Here is a 21,303-nt window from a genome sequence, read left to right as displayed (position 1 = left end):
CCACCATTACTGTAAACAGTCTGTCTGGGGGTTCTGTGGTCAGCTGTGTGTACTTACTGCTATTATATCCTCCTTTTATGGAATGGTATCACTTTTATGTCCCTTGCCATTTATAACTTTGAAGTTTATTATATGATAATAATAAAGCCCTTCTAGGTCTCCTTCAGTTACTATTTGCATATAATATCTCTTTTTAGCATAGCATTTTCTGTCTCTTTGTGATCTTATGTTTAAACTTATTGTGTCTATCCACAAGGTAATTTATTTTTATTTTAAAATTTTCAAGATTTATTTATTTTTATTTTATGTGTGAATGTTTGCCTGAACATATATTTTGCTTGTATTTCTGTGCAACACAGGTGAGTGATGGGAATTGAACTCATGTCTTCTGGAAGAACAGCCAGTGTTCTTAACCACTGAGCCATTTCTCCAGTCCCCAGTCTTTCCTTTTAATAAGGAAGCTGGGAGAGTTGAGTACAGAAGCCTCAAGGGCTTTCCTCCTACTTACCTTTCTTCTTGAGTAAACTGTGAGTGATAAAGCAGTCTGTGATTCCTGCAAGCTTTGGGGAGTTGTTGTGGCTGTTTTGAGTTTTTTGTTTTTTTGGTTTTTTTTTTTTTTTAGTTTTTTTAGTTTTAGAGTCTGTAAGACCAGAAGAAGAGGAAGTTCTTGCTTTGAATGTTCAACTGGGCAGTGTCATGGAAAGGTCTAAGGAGCTGGCCTCTGGGCCCCTCCAGAGTCCAGGCTTCAGAGCAGAGATCAGGGTGCTTTGTAACTTTGATCTCAGCCACTCTGGCTGACCTAACCATAAGCACAGACAGGCTTAAGTTACTCTGATTTCCTTTTCTTAGTGTGAAAAGAACATATAAATGTCTCAGCAGACAAAGAGGCGAGCTGTTACATGGCCCATTGTGTGACCGCAAAGGTAACCATGGAACAACCAGAGATGTGGATAGAAAGGGACAAAAGGGTTGCGTCCAGGCCACTACAGCTGAGATACACAGCCCCAGCTGAAGATGCCAGTCACTCTCCTGAAAGGAAAAGCAAGAGGGAAAGGGACCACATCTGTTCTCAAATACCTGCAAGGCTGTCATCCTCGGGAGGCTTAATACACTTTCATCGTGACACCAACTCCCTCTCCGAGCTAGATGTCCTGTACCCTTACCCTTCTCTTGCACGCGCACGTGCGCGCACACACACACACACAAGGTCTAAGGCAAAGTCTGCCTCTGAGCTGTGCCACCCTCTTGGGTCCTGGCAGCCTAACCTCCAGGAAGTAGAAATACAACTTTCGCTACAATGTCTATTTGCTACAAGTTTCATCAGCTTTTCCCAGTGGATGGAGTTAACAGTTACTACACTTAGGAACCAGACAGCAGAGAATTTACCAAAGCCCACTTACAAGGCTCAGCACTCAGGCTATTTGAAGGAGTATCCTCAGATCTCATTCACTGACGCCTCAACACCAGCTTAGAGAAGAAAATCAGACCCCTGGTGCTGTCTGAGGAGCCTGACTCCTGTATACACAGCCTCTCAAGCCCTGATTCTTCAACCTGATGGAGAAAGGTGCATTCGTCAGCCCTCATTAGTCAGCACCCCTTGAGTCCTGCTCTGTGCCTTTTAGAGGGGACTTGGTGATGAACGAACGGGGTAAACACAGCTGCATTGCTGTCGTTCAGGTCGCTACTGGATCTCAGGAGAGAGAGCGAGTGCAGCGGTCCTTTGGGTCTTAACAAATCTCACCTAAGGAATAAAGAGCAGCAGTTGAGTGGAGCCTGACTATCTGACACAGTTACTAAAAGCTGGCTGCTACCCATGCTTTGCTTCCTCTAGCCACCTCAAGGCTATGACAGAAAGGGAGTTGTTTCAACAGAAAAACTTCCCAGAATAGAAAATGACATTGGGGTTTGTATGCCTAGGTCCAAGATCTCAATGAGTTCTTGTCAGAGAGAAAGGAAAGAAGAAAGGGCATTTGTACATTATGGCTCAGACAAAGTAGACTACCTCCAAATCCCTACATGGTAAAGCACCCAGGAAACAATGACTACAAAAGCCACTCCCTAGGGGGCATCCTGTACTACACAGGTGAAGGAGCCATAGTTCTACAGGCGTGGCAGTGTGTCACTCTGTAAAATAGACACCATGAGTAGTCCACTGAACCTCTGACTCTCAAGCTCCCCCTCCAGCATCAGTGTGAGAAATTGCCCTGGACTTCAAAACAGATCTGTGCTTCCAGAGTGGAGATACTAGCACTTTATAGGAGGTCTATCTGGTTAGCCTTTTGACGGTACAGCCTGTGTGCTATTCATGCCAAATGTGTTAAGATGCCAAAAGCCGGGGCTGGTGAGATGGCTCAGCAGGTAAGGGCACCCGACTGCTCTTCCAAAGGTCCATAGTTCAAATCCCAGCAACCACATGGTGGCTCACAACCATCCGTAATGAGATCTGACTCCCTCTTCTGGTGTGTCTGAAGACAGCTACAGTGTACTTACATATAATAAATAAATAAATAAAGCCAAAAGCCATTCAGCTAAGGCTGTTGAGGTGGCTCTGTGGGCAGAACACCTGCCGACAGGATGGACTTGAGTCCGTCTATCAGGCCCACATGGTGCACATAGAGTTTTCATTTGACTTCTACACAAGCATACCAAGTGAATAAATAAGAATGTAGTGAGCACTTTTTAAAGACACCCCGGTAGCTTGCCATATGGAGAAGCTGCTGAAGAAGCCACAGAAGCAGTTCATCCTCAAAAATTATTTTTGGGGTCTTAGTGTGGTGGCACACACCTCCAATCTCCCTACAAGGGAGGCAGAGGCAGGCGACGGCAGGGAGCTCCAGGCTAGCTAGCCCGGTCCACACAAATGCAAAGAGCTTAGAGCTTCCCGGTGTGTAGTGTCCAGGCATGGGGACCTGTGACAGCAGCAAACTTAGGTACAGCAGAAACCTCATCAGTGAAAGCCCACTGTGTTTAGCCCACCTTCCATACGGTTCTGACAGTACCCCATGTCTGAGAACCTGCCTTAACCTATAAGATTTCATATAGTTCTGATACCGCTGTATGTCTCAAAACCTGCCTAACCCTCTAAATGAGATCTAGAGAAATAAAACACTAAAGAGGTCAGTTAACAGAGAATTTTGACTTTTTGCTTGTTTTTTTTTTTAATAGCCAGCAGTCCTCACAGTACTCCTAATTCATCATGCAGCATGTGTCATCCTAAGTATTTTATAATATGCAATACAGTTAGGTAGGTTTTAAACACCAATGTACACTGAGCCAGAACGAAGAGAGGCAGGCAACAGAGACAGTGACATGGGCCAGGCACGTCACTAAACTCCCAGCCCTTTTCTGGAATGAAGCGATAACTGGACCGTTTCCTAAGTACTGTGAGGAGAAATGAGAAATTTAATTATATCCCTGACTTGGCACCAGGGAGGGAGCTCTCAATGCATGATACTCATCTTTCTTACTGTAAATTAGGGAAAAGTCTGGGGTCATTTATAACACATTGGGAACAGGAGGGTCTGCCTTAGCCAGACTTACAGCACAGCATTGTATACAGTGAATCTGAAAAACCTTTTTTTTTTTGTGCTAGGGATTGAACCTAGAGCTTTGAGCACACCAGACAAAGCTCTACCTTTGAGCCACACCCAAGCCTGTAAAATACATTTTTTTCCCTAGAGAAAATGATATCAAGGTGGGTTCTTCACATAGCTGAAAATGTTGTACGGTTTCATGAGCCCACCTTATATCAAGCCCCTCATTTTACAAGGTCACAGTCAGTTTTCAGGCTTCTATGAGGCCTGTGAAAGAAAAGAAACACAAGTTCCCATGGCTTTTACTACAGACCTTGCCATACAGCAGCAAGTAACAAGGGATCCGAACATGAGAAAACGACAAGAGAAGCAAGCGTTTGAGACAACCCGTAGAAGGTGTCCAAGGAGTTGTTCAAACAAACGCACTTTACCCTGCAGTACTCAGACTCTTGCTAGTAACTAACGCTAAAGGGAAAATGCCTTTGAACTCTCTACTATGCAGCTCTAGTGAGTATCCTTACTACGTTCCCACTACATAAAAATACACAGCATCCAAGAGCTCCAACAGTTAGGTTTAGTGTCAGCTGTCACCCCACACTGTTCTACCACGTAAGGGGCAAACTGAAAGCATACCAGCAGGCTAAGATGCAGAGTCCTGTGAAGAGGATGATGGGAATTGGATAGGATGCGCAGAGTAGCCCATGGTTGTAGAAGGCCTGAGATATCTTCTCACGAAGCCTTTCAGTCAGGGTCATCCTCGGCTAAGTCACCTTGCTGCCATCCCGGAAAGTGACCATGGATCAGCCCGGAAGATGCTGGATATCACTGACAGCAGACATCATCTGCAGGTACCTAACCAGGAAGGAGAAAAGGAATATAACATTAAGTACTTGGGAGTTGGAGAGAGCTCTGGCTGCTCTTCCTGAGGACCCAGGTTCAATTCCCGGACTCACATGGAAGCTCACTCCACTTCCAGGAGATCCAAGACCCTCACACACAGACATACATGCAAACAAAATGCCAATGCACATTTAAAAAAAAAAAAAAAAACCCTAAGTACATGGTTCTATACACCAGGACTGCTACGGGGAGGGGGCAGTTATGTGGCTAGAGCCTGGTTTCAGAATATGTAGAGTCTGGAGATGCGAGTCTCAAATAGGCATATGCACACGCACAACCTTGGCACCTTTGTAAGTGACTGCTCTCTCAATGCAGGACCTAGCTCTCTGTAGGAACTAAGGGAAAGGAGCTCACGGTGAAAACTCCAAGTTCCTCATTTGTGTTGCAGTGAGAACAGAAGCTAGTGTTAAAAAGCAAATTAAGGGTTAGCATAGCACGGTCTGGAAGAGTGAGGAAGTTAAGTAAGTGGGCTTATAGTTGGGTATGAGATAGCCAATCTAGACAGATAAGATGGGGCTCTTAGCCAGCTTTCCACCCCAACCCCTGGAGCAATTGAGAAATAGATGTAAAACACCATTATCCTTTCAAATGTCTTATTTCTAATGCAGCTAATCATAAAAACAGACTGCACTTTAAGTAAGGATGGCATCTAACAAGAAGCTCCTGCCCAGAAACCACCTCAGAGCACCCCACAGACAAGGAGCTAACCGTGAGGAAACCAGGAAAGACTGCAGCTCCACATGGTGACTGGGGTAAGACGCAGCGCTCTGCCATCCCTCAAATGTGAACACACTGCTTAGTTTTATTAACAGCACTTAAGACATCTGCGAGGCTGGAGGGTAGGAACACAGGCTAAGTGACTAGCAGGAAGCAGACAGTCAGTATGAGTAACTGACAGCTGCTGATGGACAGAGAGGGGCTTCAGTCACTCCTGACTGAGGGCAGCACATGGACAGTGACTGCAAACCTAACTCCTGGGGCAGGCCAGGGGGACACTTGTGGATCCTGTGGACCCCCCCCCCCCAGCTCCACCCACAGTAGCCCAGAGAACTAGCCAATCTCACAGCAGTCCCCTTGGTCTTCATCTAGTATTCCTCATAGCCCTGTAAGCCTCTCTACTATGAAGTTCAGTGGCTTCCTCCTCTCTTGAAAACCCCTCGGGGGCTGGTGAGATGGCTCAGTGGGTAAGAGCACCCGACTGCTCTTCCAAAGGTCCAGAGTTCAAATCCCAGCAACCACATGGTGGCTCACAACCATCCGTAACGAGATCTGGCGCCCTCTTCTGGAGTGTCTGAAGACAGCTACAGTGTACTTACATATAATAAATAAATAAATCTTTAAAAAAAAAAAAAGAAAGAAAGAAAACCCCTCTTTCAGGAGTTTCTATCACTTTTCCTTAATTTCTCATATTTTTTCAGTTTCTTACTTTTCTGTAATTGTTAATAAAGCTTGTTTCTATTTTGCAAATTCCAAGAGTCCACCTCTTTAATTTACAACAGCATGAGACGATGAACTTGGAGCAACTGTTCCAAGTGATCTTTAGTGGCTATTGAGTGCCGGCTCAATAGGTCACTTGGTCACAAACAACATGGCTGTGAGGTCCTATGGCTCTCTGATACTGAATCACTCTCAGTCCAACCAAACAAGCCTGAGAACTTCCTCGCTAGCCTTACAAATGCCCAGCAAATGCTACCCATGACCCACATATCCCAGCCCCGTATCAGACATTTGTAAAAGACCACTCCCCAAGGGCATATGCACGCATGCCTATAGAACAGACAGCACCTTCAGCTGCTCTGCCAAATGAGTTCTGAACATCCTCCATGTCCTCTTCTGTGCACAGGCCAGACTTAGAGAAAGCCTTAGAAAAACCTTGGCAAAGCAATGCACACCCCCCAAACACATTCCTGAACAGATTACTAATAAAGACTGTTCAGTAGGATCTGTCCTCAGCACAAAACACCAAAAAGCTTAGGACCCTGAAATACCAGTCATCAAAGTCAACTTACACAAAGGCAGTAGGACTGGCTTGCAGTCTCTGTTCTTGGTCCACAGTTGCTCCTTAGGAGCAAGAACAGATAAGCCCTACTGTTCCTGCCTGCTGTCAGCTGTCTCCTTTTAAAATAATAGCAGCCCAGTGGAACTCACAGGCTCCTACTAGGTCCACAGGGCCTGCCTGCCTATCAGTCAAAGTCCACCACCTTGACTCTGGCCATACCAGCGGGGCCTCACTCTGTGGACACTGGCTTCTGAGCACAATGGAGGAGGAACTGGCTATTACCGGTAGTTCCTATTCACCCCACAGAGATGGCTGCTCCCAAGATCCCCAGGCTGTTTTGGCTTCCGACCTTTCTGAAGACTGGCTCATCAACTTTTGTTTCCAGTCTATAAGCCACCCCATAGCCTTCCAATAAGTCCTTTTTCTTGTCCTAACTTAAAGTTAATTTGCTATTTGCTGCTAATTTTAAACCAATCAAAATAGAAAACTCTTAGAGAAAGCCGAAGCATTTAGAATTCTCTTCTTAGTACAGTTCTCTAGTGGGTTTAAGGTTCAAGTTCACGTCTGTTCCTCATTGCTGTTTCCTTGGTCTGTGTAACTGGGAACTTGCTCAGACATGTGTCTGGGCTTGATTAAGCTCCCTGATGACAACCGGGCTATAAGGATGACTCCTCAAGTGCCATAACCAGAAACCAGAGACAAAAGGAGCTACAGTGTAACTATTTCACAAATCAAAAGGAACCGTCCTAGAAGCACTAGACTTAAGGCACACATTGAGTTTCTAGTCTAAGAATTTTCTCTAAGAGGATAAAAAGAAGTCTCTGTAGGTCTCTTGGGAGTGAACTGAAGCAGCAGGTGAGTGCTGCTGATACAAGAAAAAGAGTACTCACAAAAGCTCCACTATCAAGTGGCTCACCCTCAAAAGACAGGCCACTGAAGTCGCCAGCAAAAGGACCCGTTCAACCGTGAGGCCCATACAGAGACCCTGAGGGAGTAACTTCTTGCTCCAGCATCCCTCTACCCTCCCCTCCAGCTCCTAAGGGAACACAAAGAAGTACACCTGTCAGACACATACTAGCAGGAGGCTCCCTGGAGACAGGCTACCTTAACAGCTGCCCCAATCTCTTCCCTTAAACGTTTCCCAAGTCCAAACCTTCCTAGATATTCTGTTTCTAATCTTTATCTCCTATGGCCTCTCTTCTACACACATCAGCTACCCAGGAAAGGGACCAGCCTCTGTAATGCAGCTCTTAGATTAGGAAGAGATAAACACTAAAGCTAACATCCCCTGCCATTCTGTAGCCAATACATGTTTCATTGACATCACTCACACTAACTGCTAATTCTCAGAGCATCTGGAAAACAAACCCAAGTTTTAGCTCACGGTGCAGCCCCCCTGCCTGAACCTAGAAGAGGAGATGCGAGGACTCTATCACTCAGTGCAAATGTTAACGCAAAGCTATTCCAAAGCAAAACGTACCCAACCTGAACCAACAACCTGCTTTTCCTACACTGCCCCAGTTACAGGTTGCTTCAGATAAAAATCTACAGCCCTTCTCCCTGAATTTAAAGAGACACTCTTGCCCTGAGGGACTAAGAAGACCATGTTACATAAAAATTATTAAAAAAAAAAAAAAAAAAAAAGCTGGGTATGGTGGCACACGCCAGGATGCAGAGGCAGATGGATCGATCTCAGAGTTCCATTTCTGAGACAGACACTTCACTGAGGTAAACCAGACTGGCCTAGTCCAACAGAGCAAGTTCCAGAAAGGCTAGGATTACATAAAGAAACCCTGTTTTGAAAACAAAACAAGACAACAACAAAAAACAAACAATTCTGCCCGTGCCTTTGGGGAAGACCATATATATAAGCAAAACCAAAGGAGCCTGTTATTAGAAGCCCAAATTAGAATTGTTTAAAGAAAAAGACAGTGCTAGCACAGGACAGAACTGGCCAGGCGCCCTGAGAGGAGCAGCCCAGCTCAAGCCACACCAGGGGGCTCAGAAGATAGAAGGCCCCCCTGAAAGGATAAGGGCGTGAGTAGAGCAGAGAGACAGGGTGCCCCTGACCTTGAATCCATCCCATTACCAACCATTACCATTAATCCAGGACATTCCCTCACTCCTAAGGAAAGCCCCATACCTATTTGCTGCTGTTCCCTGTTGCCTTTGCACTTCCTTCCTGACGCCCACCATACCACTTCCAGTCTCCAGGGATTTGCCTGTTCTGGGCATTTCAAACAATGAGATCATCCAATGTCTATGTGAATGGCTTCTTCATCCAGAGTTTTAAAGGCTGAACAATGCTAGTAAGTTATCAGGAATCCATCCAGTTTTACCATTGAGTAACAAAACACATCACTGAACGCATAAGTCACATAGTGCTTATCCGTTCAGCAGTTAACAGACACTACTAGGTAGTTTTCTGCCCTTTTCCCACCCCAGCTATTGTGAACAGTACACTAAAGAGTATTCTTTCATGCTTTTTAAAAACTGAATTTAATTTGGGGGAGTACATTAGTTTTTAGAAGTGGTACTACTTGGTTATAATAATTTTCTCCTAAAATGTGAGTTTTACATTAAATCTGTGTGGTCTATCTGAGCTCATTTTGGATAAACTATAAAGTTTAAATCTAGGTTCATTTATTCATTTTCTGTCCGTCTCTCTCCCTCCCTCCTTAACTGCTCACAGTACAGCACTTTACTTTAGGACCATCTGTTGAAGACTTCCTCCTTCCCCATTGAATTGCCTTAGCAGCTTGGCTTAAAGATCAGTCAGATGTATGGGCAATAATCTGTTTTCAAGAGGCAGAAGCAAGATTTCTTGAGTTTGTGAGTTCAAGGCCAGCCTGAGCAACATAACATACTACACTGCCGCCTCCCAGCAAGCTGGCTGTTCACACATCTCTTTACGGCTTCACTGCTTTCTCAGCGATCTGCTCTTCATTACTACAACTACCAAACTTTTTTGTTTGTTCATTTTTTGAGATAGGATCTCACTGCATTGCTTTGTGGCTAGGCTGGGAGACCAGGTGTGCCTCCACCTCAGGAGATACATCTGTCTCTATCTTCCAAGTGTGGGGATTAAAGGCGTGTACACCATGCCCAGATGCAAGTATTAAATCTTGAAATGGATAATGGTTCTTCACATGACATTCTCTTGTCTGTTTTTTGCAGTGCTGGGATTGAACCCAGGACCTTGGTCATTCCAGACAAGGATCCTACCACTGAGCTACATCCCCAGTTTTGGTTTATCTGAGGCAGTGTCTTGCCATATAGATCACACTGGCCTTGATCCTCCTGCCTTTGTTTACCCCTCTTTGCTTAAAAAACACATTCTTTTAGCTATTCTAGCCTGTTTGCCTCTTCAAACATTAGTATGTTTTGGAATAATTTTGTCAACAGTCTATATCCATGAAAATAGGAAGCCCAGATTTGCCTTGAATTCTCAATCCTGCCTCAGCCTTCCAAGTACTGTAATTACAGGCCTCATGCCACTGTGCCTGGCTTACAGGATTTTTTAAAGATTTTACTTTTAATCACATGTATATGTGTTGGGGGTTACATGTATTCACGTGTAGTTACCCATGCAGCCTAGCAGCATCCAGAGCTGCTGGTGCTAAGAACTGAGCTCTAGTCCCCTGGAAGAGCAGTACATGCTCTTAAGCACTGAGCCTCAGATTGGGGTAAAAGTTATATTAAACCTGTACATCATTTTGGGAAGAGCTAGATTTACACCTAATATCTCTTTCTTTCTTTCTTTCTTTCTTTTAGCAACCATGATCACAATTTGGTTACCATTACTTGTATATATTGGCTCTTCTATGACAAGCTTTAAAATTGGGTGCGTGCCACAACACCTGTGTGATTAAAGGACAAGTCTGTTCCATAACAAAAACATTCTAAAACATTATAATCATAGTACTATAACAGTGACGTTTTTACAGGCTGGCAAGAGGGTAAATACTTGCACAGGCCTTATGATGATGAGTAGATCCTGGGATCCTACAAGGTGGCAAGAGAAAACTGAATCCTGAGAGGTGTCCCTCATTCAGACTTACACATGCATGCCTGCCTGTGCTTGCTCACGCACACGTGTATACACACATTCACACGGGCACACATAGGCGTGCACACTTGTGCGCACGTGTGTATCTAGGAAATACTGTTGAGCATGATGGCTCATGCCTATAGGCCTCACTTGGGAAGATGGTGGCAGCAGATGAGATCAAGGTCACTTTCTAACTGCATACAGACTTTGAGACCAATCTGGGCTACATAGGATGAAAAAAGAAAAGGGAGGGAGGGAAGGAGAAAGGGGAGGAAGGAAAGGAACAATTATTTAAATGTATAAACCTATGTTTACAATGTTACTAAAAGAAAACTTTAAATTTCAAAATATAGACAGGCTTTATTCCTGGGTGGTGAGGGAGTGACTTTTGTTTTGTTTCCTGAGTTCGTATCTTCTTCCCAAAGTAACTTAATACACAGTAGCAACAGTGTAACAACAGCAGTAAAGTCAAAACTGCAGGGCTGCAGTGCCAGGGCCACCACTGTTTATTAGGCGATTACCTTGCACCAAATACAAATGTAAACACTTGACACACTATTTTCGTGGTTCATCCCATTAGCTAGGTCAAAATAGAACCAAGCTGGAGTTAGACCCCACAGATCTACCTGACTATGTCTCCCAGTGGTAGAATTACAAGCACTAACGCCCAGCTTTTTACATGGGGCTAGAGATGGACCTCGGGTTCCCATTCTTACACAAGTATTTTACCAACTGATCTTAGTCCCTCTCCTAGTTTAATACCATTTATTTCACTATCTATAGCATTTCAGCTATGTAACCTCACACACACACTCCTGAGTAAAATTTACATGTTGCAAAATCAAGCACCAGAAATACTGGGCAGGCCACAGAACCCTACAGAATCCAATGAATAGCAGAATAACCCAACAGTGGTATCCTAACTACAGACAGTCCCATCTCACTGTATTTGGTATCAATCAGCAAACTCAGGTTATCTGCAATTCTTCCTTGAAGGCACTTACAGCTAACAGAGAGACCAATTTTTTGTTTATTTGATTTTTTTTTTTTAACCACAATTTGGTCTTGAATGTGTCTCAAAGGCCTATGTGTGTAATTCTGAGTCTGAGGACAGTGCTATTGGGAAGTGATGTAGCCTTTGAGAGATGGGGTCTAACCGAAAGTCTTCCATTCACTGGGGCAGGTTCTTGAAGGAGATCGTGGGACCCTGGCCTCTCTACGTTTTCTTTAGCTTCTTGGTAATAAAGGAAACAGGTATGCTCTTCCACGTGCTCCCACTAGGATATGCAGCCTCTCTGCAGGCCACAAAGCAACTCAACTGTGGAATGAGACCTGTCAAAATGGGGGTGGAACATGGTGGCTAGTGACTGTAACCCTAGTACTCAAAGAGGCTGGACCAGAAGGATCCAGACTTCCAGAGCTACTGAATGAGGCTATGGAGAGAGAGAAACAGAGAGACAGAGAGATAGACAGACAGACAGATACATCAGACACATAGAACGAGTGAACACACTGCTTCCAACTTGTAAGAACCCTGATCTTCTGGGCAGGGTAGCCACACTCACCACACTCCCTGTATTAGAGAAACTTACTTCTGTAGAATTCTTAGCTGTTTTCACTCTTAAAAGTCTCTCTCCTGCTACAGTTTATGAGACCACCAATCACCTCGCTACTAAAACTGCTCTTCAGCTTGCTCCTGTAAGTGAGCTAATGGTTCACGTCAGGCCAATCTCGAGTTACAACACGTCGGATGCATCATTTGTACCTCTCATCAGAATTTCACGAGCACTCCCTACCTCACAGACAGCAAGCATGCTTTCTAACCTCATTCCTCATCCTGTATGCACATACACGCACCCCCTAAGACAGGCACTTGGTGGCTTTTCTCAACCCTCTGTCCCCCTCTCCAAGCCCCACCAACTCTCCAGCTGAGTTGTTCCCTTTGCTCCCTTCTTGTCCTCTGCTGATCCTTGCACACTCAGAACGAAACCCAGATATCTGTCCCTGTCTGCGGGGGCTCTGCACAGCCATCCTCCCCACTCCATCTCACATCACCTCCCTGACTCTGTCCTCTTCAGCCTCATTTCCACCAAGGCCTTGGCACATCCTGTTCTCTCTGATGCTTTGCTTCTCTTTATAGGCTGGCTCTTTTACATCGATCAGGTCTCAGGTCATTATACAAAAATGGCTCTCCTGACCACATGTTCTCCATACGACTGCATGCATCTCCAGTTCTCACAGAGCCTATTCTCTTTCAGACATTTTAAACTGTAATTATGAGCGCTGTGTGCCCTGAAAAGACTATAAGCAAATTCCTGTCCATGACTGTACACCAGTGTCTAGAGCAAGTCTTGGTACAATAAGAACTTACTGTGCTAAATTGTGCACAGCTATAATCCCAGCATTTTAAACGTAGGAGGAGGATCGGGAGTTCAAGGGCCTAAGTTCAAAGCCAGCCTCAGTTACACACTGAGTTCAAGGCCAGCCTGGGCTATGTGGGAACCTGTCTCAAAACAAAACAAAAAAAAAACAAAAAAGGCCAAAGTGGAACATGGGGATGAAGATTTATAATACCAGCACCTGGGAGGAAGAAGCAGGAGAACCAGGAGTTCAAGACCAACCTTAGCTACTTTGTCAGTTTCAGACTAGTCTGGTAGGTTACAATGAGACAATGTCTCAAACAGAAACAGAGGCTTAAAAACTTACTAGATAGCCGGTCTATGGGGGCACACACCTTTGGTCATAGAACTCAGGAGACAGAGGCAGGAGGAAGATCTGTGAGTTCCAGGTCAGCATGGTCTACAGAATAAATCCCAAGACAGCCAGGAATAGACAGAGAAACGGTCTTGAAAGAACAAAAAAGCAAAAACAAAACAAAAAAACCTTTCTGGATAACAAATGAACCAAATCAAGCAACAATAAGATACTAATTATCCAGCCACTGGTACCACAAACCTACCTCTCACCTTCCAGGAGTGATTCAAAGCAGACCAGAAGCTCTGCCAGCAGACAGGCAACCACACCATTTCAGAATAAAAGTCAGGAACAGTGAGATGGTGAGAGGGTAACACAAGCTTGACTAAGTTCTGTCCTCGGAACCCTCCCTCTGTGGAAGGAGAGAACCAGCTCTCCAAAACTGTCCCCTGACCTCCACATATGCTCATGTGCGCACGCACGCACACGCGCACACACACACACTACAATAAATTGAATAAACTAATAGAGGGAGTGTTTCATCCATCCGGTCTTTCACAAATGTCCCAGCCTAAAACCCCCTCCACCTGGTATTTTTAAAACGTATATGTGTACTCAAGAGCATCACGTGATCGGCACAGGGGATGGACACGGACACAGACACACAGCATGGATCAAATGAGGAGGTCAGAAGTCAACGTTCTGGACTCAGTTCTGTCCTTTCACCTTTGTGCGGGTCCCGAGGCTGAAGTCAGGTCCTCAGGCTTGTGTGGCCAGTGCCTTACCCACTGAGCCAACTGCTGTCCACACTTTGTTTACTCCTTCCCTATACCGATGACATTTTAGAGAATGGTCCCCAAACTAACAGCAGCACCTGAGAGCATATCAGAAAGGCAAATCACTGGGTCTACCTATATCTGGTGAGAGCTAGAAAAGTCTAGGAAAGGCCCCAACCACATGCTCTTGGGGAAGCATTGCCATCAATCTGACGCCCTAGAGTTGCCAAATTAATTCTGATGAAACATTTTTACCATATAGTAAACTGGCAAATAGGGCAGGTAAATCTCCACCACCCCTCGCCTGCCCAATTCTAATGGTTATTAATTTTGCTGTCCAAATTTGCACCTGACATCTGGCTCATCTTCCAACCATAACAGCAGGAACAGTAAATTAAAATTAAAGATCTGCTTATGTTGGACACCCTGCATACAAAAGCGTTAAATGTCTATCTACTGGCTGCACATCTTTTTGATGAGGCCACACTTTTTATTACATGTTCAAAATATACTGAAACCCCTATGTCAGATCCCCTAGAATTGGAGCTATGGACAGTTATGAGTCACTATGTGAGTAGCAGGGACTCGAACCTGCATCCTATGCAAAAACAGTTAAGTACTCTTAATTGCCAAGCCATCTCTCCAGCCCCAATAGTCCAATTCTAAAAGGGATAAACTGTGGTACGGAAAAGGAGGAGGGCCAAATATCAAACCCCATAGCATCAAACCAGGAAGTGATTTGCTTTAAAGAACAACTTGCTTCTATGGTTTTGCTGGCCACAGCCCACAAGACTTCTCTCTCAGGCTGTCTCTGCTCACTCCCATGACTTTCCTTAGGATACATTCCAGGTTCTTGGCATCTCTGATTTCCTGTGGTCTCCACTGCATCTCTAGCTCCACTCACAGCTATATTCACCGTACCCTCAAGGCCAACCATGGAGATCCTGACTCTGATCTTTCAGGTTTTCCTTTGTTGTTGCTATTTTGGGGGGTTGTGGGCTTTTGAATTGTTTGTTTGTTTGTTTGTTTGTTTTTGAGACAGAGTTTTACAGTGTAGCCCTGGCCGTCCTGGAACTCAGAGATCTGCCTGCCTCTGCCTCCCTAGTACTAGGATTAAAGGAGCAATGGCTCAGTGGATAAAGGCTCTCTGCCAAGATGATGACCTGAATTCAGTCCTTGGGAGCCACATGGTGAAAGGTGAGAACTGATTCCCACAGACTGTCCCTCTGATTTCTATGGCAAAAACACAAAAAATAAAGAAAGAAAAGAAAAAGAGAAAAATTTGGGTGGAAGCCTCCACTACCCCCGTAACTCATATTCTGTATTTCTGAAAAACTGTGATCTGCCAACTCAAGCACTAGCTAGGGCCCCTCAAGCCATGGCTGCAGGGACCTCTAACTGAGAGCCCCAGTAGAACTCTAGGCAATCCTGTGCAGCAGGGCATCCCAGGGCTCCCTTCCCAAAGCAGTCTCTCTAATGAGTTAAAGCCTTTCCGTGCTTGAGCGTGATGCTATAGGCAGAATCTGGCTGATTTCTGAGACGTTCTCAATGCGCCTTTGCTACTGCTTTGCTGCAGACTATTATGTCTGGTTTCCTTAACAGTCCTACCAGGCTTTCCTGCTCTCTCTGAGTATACTGCAAGGTTTCCAAACCCTTCAGTTCTGCTTTATCCTCCCACTGCCACTATAAACCACCCTAGCTGAATTCCGCAGTGCCTTGGAACTTCCTCATGGTTCCCACTTCCTATCACCCCACATTCTCCGCCCCTTCACCCCACACCTACAGACCCCACCTTCCCTCACGTTTTTTTTTTTTTTTTTTTTTTTGACAGTCTTTCTATAATCCAGAAGAGCCTCACACTTGCTAAGTACCTGATGATCACCTTGAACTCCTTTCTGATCCTCCAGTCTCCACCTCCTGGTCCCTGGAACGACAGGCATTTGCCTCCATACTCAATCTATGTAGTGTTGGGGATCAAATCTAGAACTTTGGGATACTAGGCAAGTATTCAACAAGTTGACTTACATCTCCCACCACTAATTTACCATCCTTAAACTTACTCTCACAAAAATCTCAGACCCAGACAAAACAAAGATAATTTCTTCTCTTCTTCTGGTAAAAAGATGGAACCTAGGAACCACACAGCACTCGACCACTAAGCCAATCCCAAGTTCTCTCTTTACTTCTTTAAAAAACTTGGAGACAGAATCTCAGTAAGTTGCCATCGTCCTGCCTCAGTCTTCCTTGGGAGATGGGAATATAAGCCTGCATCAGGCCTGGGCAAAATGTAGACACATTTTCTGCTAGAATGTAACATAAATGACTTCTAGTCTAATTTCAACAGAGTCCTTGTTCCCACCCAAAATCCTCAGCACAGTCCTTACTGCCTATATTTGTATCAGCATTCTCATATGTGCTCTTACCAGCATCACGGGCTAAGTTCTGTAGGCAGCACTATAGGACTTCCCTAGCTCACAGCTCCAACCCCTTTTGAGACAGTTTCTGCATATCCCTGGCTATCCTGAAACTCACTCTATAGACCAGGCTGGCCTCGAACTCAAAGATCCACCAGCCTGGGATTCTGGGATACAGACATGTGTCACCCGACTCCCAGCTCTCCAAGCCTGTTAAAGCTCCAGCATATCAGTTCCAAAAGACCCAGAAGGCGCGGTGTCACAGCAACTACGTTTGAGTAGCAGGGAAAATGGGTCCCAGGGAAATGAGGCTGTGACAAAATATGGACATAAAGGCATCATTTTTTTTTTTTTTTTTTTTTGGTTTTTTTCGAGACAGGGTTTCTCTGTGTAGCCCTGGCTGTCCTGGCACTCACTTTGTAGACCAGGCTGGCCTCGAACTCAGGCATCATTTATCTCTGCTCAGTTTCAGAGGTCTGGAATGGCAGAAAAGGGATGAAGGAACAATGTAGCTTCATCATGCTGATCAAGAAGCAGAGGGAAGGAAAATGTCTGAAGTAGCAGGCTTTCTCCTCTTCCTCCTGGATTCAGTTTGGGCCCTGTCTACCCCAGGCCAGCCCCTTGTTAATCCTCTCTGGAAATAAACCTCACAGACACAGGCAGAGGTGTTTTACTAATCCAGGTGCCTGCCTCACTCCAAATGGACAAAATCAGCCCATCCCTAATCATGTAACTGAAAAGGAAAGGGTGTTTTGTTTTGTTTGCATCTTTATTATTGCAGATGTTACATCTCTAGAAAATCCAATAAAATCAACTGAAATCTTTTACAGTTGGTAAAAGGATCAGATAAGTCAGTGAGAACTGACATTTAGGAAATCCATGCCAGGCTGGCAAGATGGTTCAGTGGGTGTGAATGTTTGCCACTAAGCTGATGACCTAAGCTGGCTTTCACCTGGTGAAGAGAGATAAACTGTCCTCTGACCTACACTCAGCAATGGTAGCACATGTGAGTGCACACACACACACACACACACACACACGATAAATCAGCAAATTTTAAAAATAAATCAATGCTTTTACATCTATCATGAATAAGCAGAAGATATAAATAATTCAAAATACTAAAAAAGCAAAAGAAAAAGACCTTTAGGTTTCTCTATGGAACATATAAGGTTTGAACAAAGAGAAGCCATGCCCTATTCTCAGTAAGGATTGGTATCACAAGAATATCACACACTGGGTGTGGTTGGTGGTGCACACCTGCAGTTCCTGCCCCACAGACTGACTAACGAGTTGGATGGAGGCTAGTCTGGTCTACACAGAGGATTCCAGGCCAGCCAGCACTGTATAGTGAGGCACTATCTCAAAGAAATTATTCTTCCTACGTTAACCTAAAAATGTAACATAGTCCCACTAAAACATGTAGGATTTGGCCAGGTGGTAGTGCATGCCTTTAATCTCAGTGTTTGGGAAGGAGAAGACCAGGCTAGACTGGTGTACAGAGTGAGTTCCTAGACAACCAAGGCTACAGAGGGAAACCATGTCTCAAAACACACATACACGTAAATTAAAATGAAATAAAATAAAATAAAATATATAGGGCTTAATTTTTAAAACATGTTTTTAGATTCACTTAGTTAATTTTATATGTATGAGTGTTTTTTTCTGCATGTATGTATATACTACTAAGTTTACCACATATCAAAACATTACAGAGTAGTTAAAAGTGGGTACTAACGCCTAAATACTCAGATTTCTAGAACAGAAAAAAAACTCTGTCAACAGATCCACAAGTACATGTGGCAAAGTATATCACATATAGAACATGATGAGAAATTTTAAGCAGTTGAGAGAAAGATGGCTTCTTCAACAACAGGTATTCTGCAAATGGATACACGTCTGGAAAAAATTAAGTTCAAACTATAGTTCACACTAAAATAAACCCCAAATGTATTAAAGATATAAAGGCAAAAAATATATAAAATGCATAATGATAATTTTAAATATCAATCTACAAGACAGGTCTAGCAAGACAGCTCAGTAGGTAAGGCACTTGCCTGAGTCTGATCCCCAGAACACACTTTAAAGATAGAAGGAAGCCAGACCATGGTGGTGCACATCTTTAATTCCAGCACTTGGAAGACAGAGGCAGGTGATGTCTGTGAGTTCAAAGTCAGCTTGGTCTACATAATGAGTTCCAGGCCAGCCAAGGATACATAAAGAAACCCTAACTCAAAAAAAAAAAAAAAAAAAAACCAAACACTCAGTGTTTGTCTGTATATGCATAAACACCCCTGAACGGACACATGAGATCGTCCTTCTGTCACCAGGGAGAAGATCTGTAACAGGAGCGGAAGAAAAGGAACACTATTCCTGTGCACACACTTACAACTTTTCAATTTTAGGTTCTGTAAATAAATTTCTGCATTTTAAAGGCTAAAATTGTAAACTAATGAAGGAAGCTTTTCTGTGGGTGCAGCAGCCTCCTCCTGAGCTTCTGTGGTTGGATTTGCAGCTCTGGGCGCTTTTAGACACTGTCAGCACCCATTACTGCCTGCACTCCCTCGAGGGAGAAGGTCACCACCGAGGCACCTTGTGTTCCCTGGGTGCACCTGGTACCTCTTTTGGACTAGGATGGAAAGTCACTGCAGCTCTGGCCACCGAGCTAAACTAGTCCACCAGTACAAACAATTTAATCTTTAGGGAGGAAAAAGTTATATTTTTGTTTTATTTTGCAAAGCAGCAATGCTCAGGGCAAGAAATTTAGCTTCTCTAAGCATCAAAACTAGACAAATAACCTGGAGGAATTTTCAACAGACCAAGCTAACCGTACTGAAAATAGAAAGGAATTTCATTTCAGTTAATGAATGAAGTGGATTTCAGGGACTCTGAAGCACAAGCACTAAGGAGGAGGATTTCCCACATTCTCGAGTCATGGCTGGGATGCAGAGCAACACCTGCACTAAAGGAAGAACTAGTCGTATTCGTGGATTGTGATGGTTGTCACAGCCAGATCCATCATCTCCTCAATCGAGTAACAACACGTAAAGGGCCCCTTTTATTCCTTTGTGACCTAGTCAAGAATAATTAGTAAGATGATTGAACTGATTTATCTCTGCTAACAAGGAAAAACTCGATTCTAATTGTTTAAATGCTCACTTAGATGTGTATGTGTGTATCTGCATATGTGTATAAGGGCATGTATTCAGGTGCCCAAGGAGCAAAAGAGGTCCAGTGTCCAACGCCCTGGAATTGGAGTAGTTGTGATGGCCTGATGTGGACACTGAGTCCCAAACTCCGACCCTCTACAGGAGCAACAAGTGCTCTGAAGCGCTGAGCGGTCTCTCTAGCTCCCAGAGAATCTATCTGAAAGCCAGAAAAACCATCCAGCTGGGTCCTTACGGGTGCCTCAGCCTCAGCTCATGCTAGCAGAAGCAAGGCCAGGGCTGTCCCCCACCCACACCCCTACCTGCCATATACCAACAGAATCAAGTCCACTAGCTAGAAACCTTTTGCCTGACTTCTGCTGGTAATATGCTCTGACAGAAGACACCAAGGCTCTAGACAACTTATAACCTAATCCCCAAAATGGAAGATGTGATGAGCCTTTGCTCTGTCATTACCACTTCAAGATTCCTTACTACAAGTGTGGCGTGGAAGGAACAGGTTCCACTCTAACCACAAAGAATGCAAAAAGATGCCTCTGAGTGGAGAGTGACTCGGAAGAAAGACACAACGCAGCAGCTCACCTAGCGTTCCTTTTCTAGGGGCTGGAGTCCTCAAAACTCTCAGCACCACAGCTGCAGAGTACAGTGGCCCTTTCCAATAATCCCAACACTCAGGAGGCACAGACATGCAGATCCCCAAGTTCAAGGCCAGCCTGGTCTACACAGAGAGTTCCAGGACAGCTAGGGCTATACAGAGAAACTCTGCCTCAAAAAACCAACCAAACAAACAAACAAACAAAACCTCAGGTCCTTTTCAAAAACACAGGACAGCCAAGAAAAAAAAAGGGGAGAAAATATCTGCAAATCATTTATATAGCAGAGGATTAACATCTAGAATATATAAAGAACTTTTATGACCCAACAAGAGAGATCAACACAATTCAAAGCCACACAAAGAGGGATACAGAGCTACACCAGTTGCTAAGCGTGTACTACTGAGTTCCCAGTGCTTACATTAGACAGCTTACAAACACCTGCCTGTAACTCCAGCTCCAGCTCCTAGCGCCTCTGCACTATGAGAACATACCCACATACAGACACAAACACCTTCATGTAATTAAAAACACTATAAATAAACCTAGGGGGTGGAGACATGGGTCAGCAGTTGAGAGTGCTGGCTGCTCTTACAGAGGACCAGGGCTTGTTTCCAGCACTCACATGGGAGCTCACGACCATCTGTGACTCTAGTTCCTAAAGATGTAGCAGCCCCTCTGCCTTCCAGGGCACTGCATGTATGTGGTGCACAGACATGCATGCAAGCAATATACCCATACACATAAAAACTCACACATTTTAGTGCCTAAAAGGGTTCCTGTAACCAATCTCCTATGGATACTGACAGACAACTGTATATCCAAATAGCACACAAAAAACATGCAATGAACTAAAAGTAAGAATTCAAAGATCAGGCTGGAGAGATGGCTCAGCGGTTAAGAGTACTGACAGCTCTTCCGAAGGTCCCGAATTCAAATCCCAGGAACCACGTGGTGGCTCACAATCATCTGTAATGAGATCTGATGCCCTCTTCTGGGGTGTGTACATATAAATAAATAAATCTAAAAAAAAAAATAAAAATCCAAAGATCTATACACTTGTGTTCCTCCTAATTGTCAGTCTTTTGACTAACTGTACACTCATGTTCCTGAAGTCACCATTCCTAATAGCCAAAAGGTAGAAATAGCTCCAATCTTCATTGAAAGATAGATTTC

General features: G+C 44.3%; 1 protein-coding gene across 6 annotated transcripts in view; it reads right to left on the bottom strand.

Annotated features, from left to right (window-relative positions):
- Scap (SREBF chaperone) overlaps positions 1 to 21,303 on the bottom strand; it is a 48,806-nt gene that overhangs the window by 24,366 nt on the left and 3,137 nt on the right. For 4 of the 6 annotated variants that reach the window (XM_029481422.2, XM_085828064.1, XM_021171333.2 and 1 more), the window contains one exon: positions 4,167 to 4,385. In XM_029481422.2, coding sequence (XP_029337282.1) covers positions 4,167 to 4,288 — 122 coding nt within the window. In that variant the 5' untranslated portion in view covers positions 4,289 to 4,385. Of the gene's footprint in view, positions 1 to 4,166; positions 4,386 to 6,442; positions 6,562 to 13,442; positions 13,463 to 21,303 lie in introns of those variants that run through there. The other 2 variants (XM_021171337.3, XM_021171335.3) reach the window with 2 other exon arrangements.

This window comes from Mus caroli, unplaced genomic scaffold (assembly GCF_978045245.1).
Source record: "Mus caroli unplaced genomic scaffold, Mus_caroli_1 scaffold_11, whole genome shotgun sequence".
Classification (NCBI taxonomy): Eukaryota; Metazoa; Chordata; class Mammalia; order Rodentia; family Muridae; genus Mus; species Mus caroli.
Note: the sequence above shows the minus strand (reverse complement) of the source record. Positions and strands in the feature narration are given on the sequence as shown.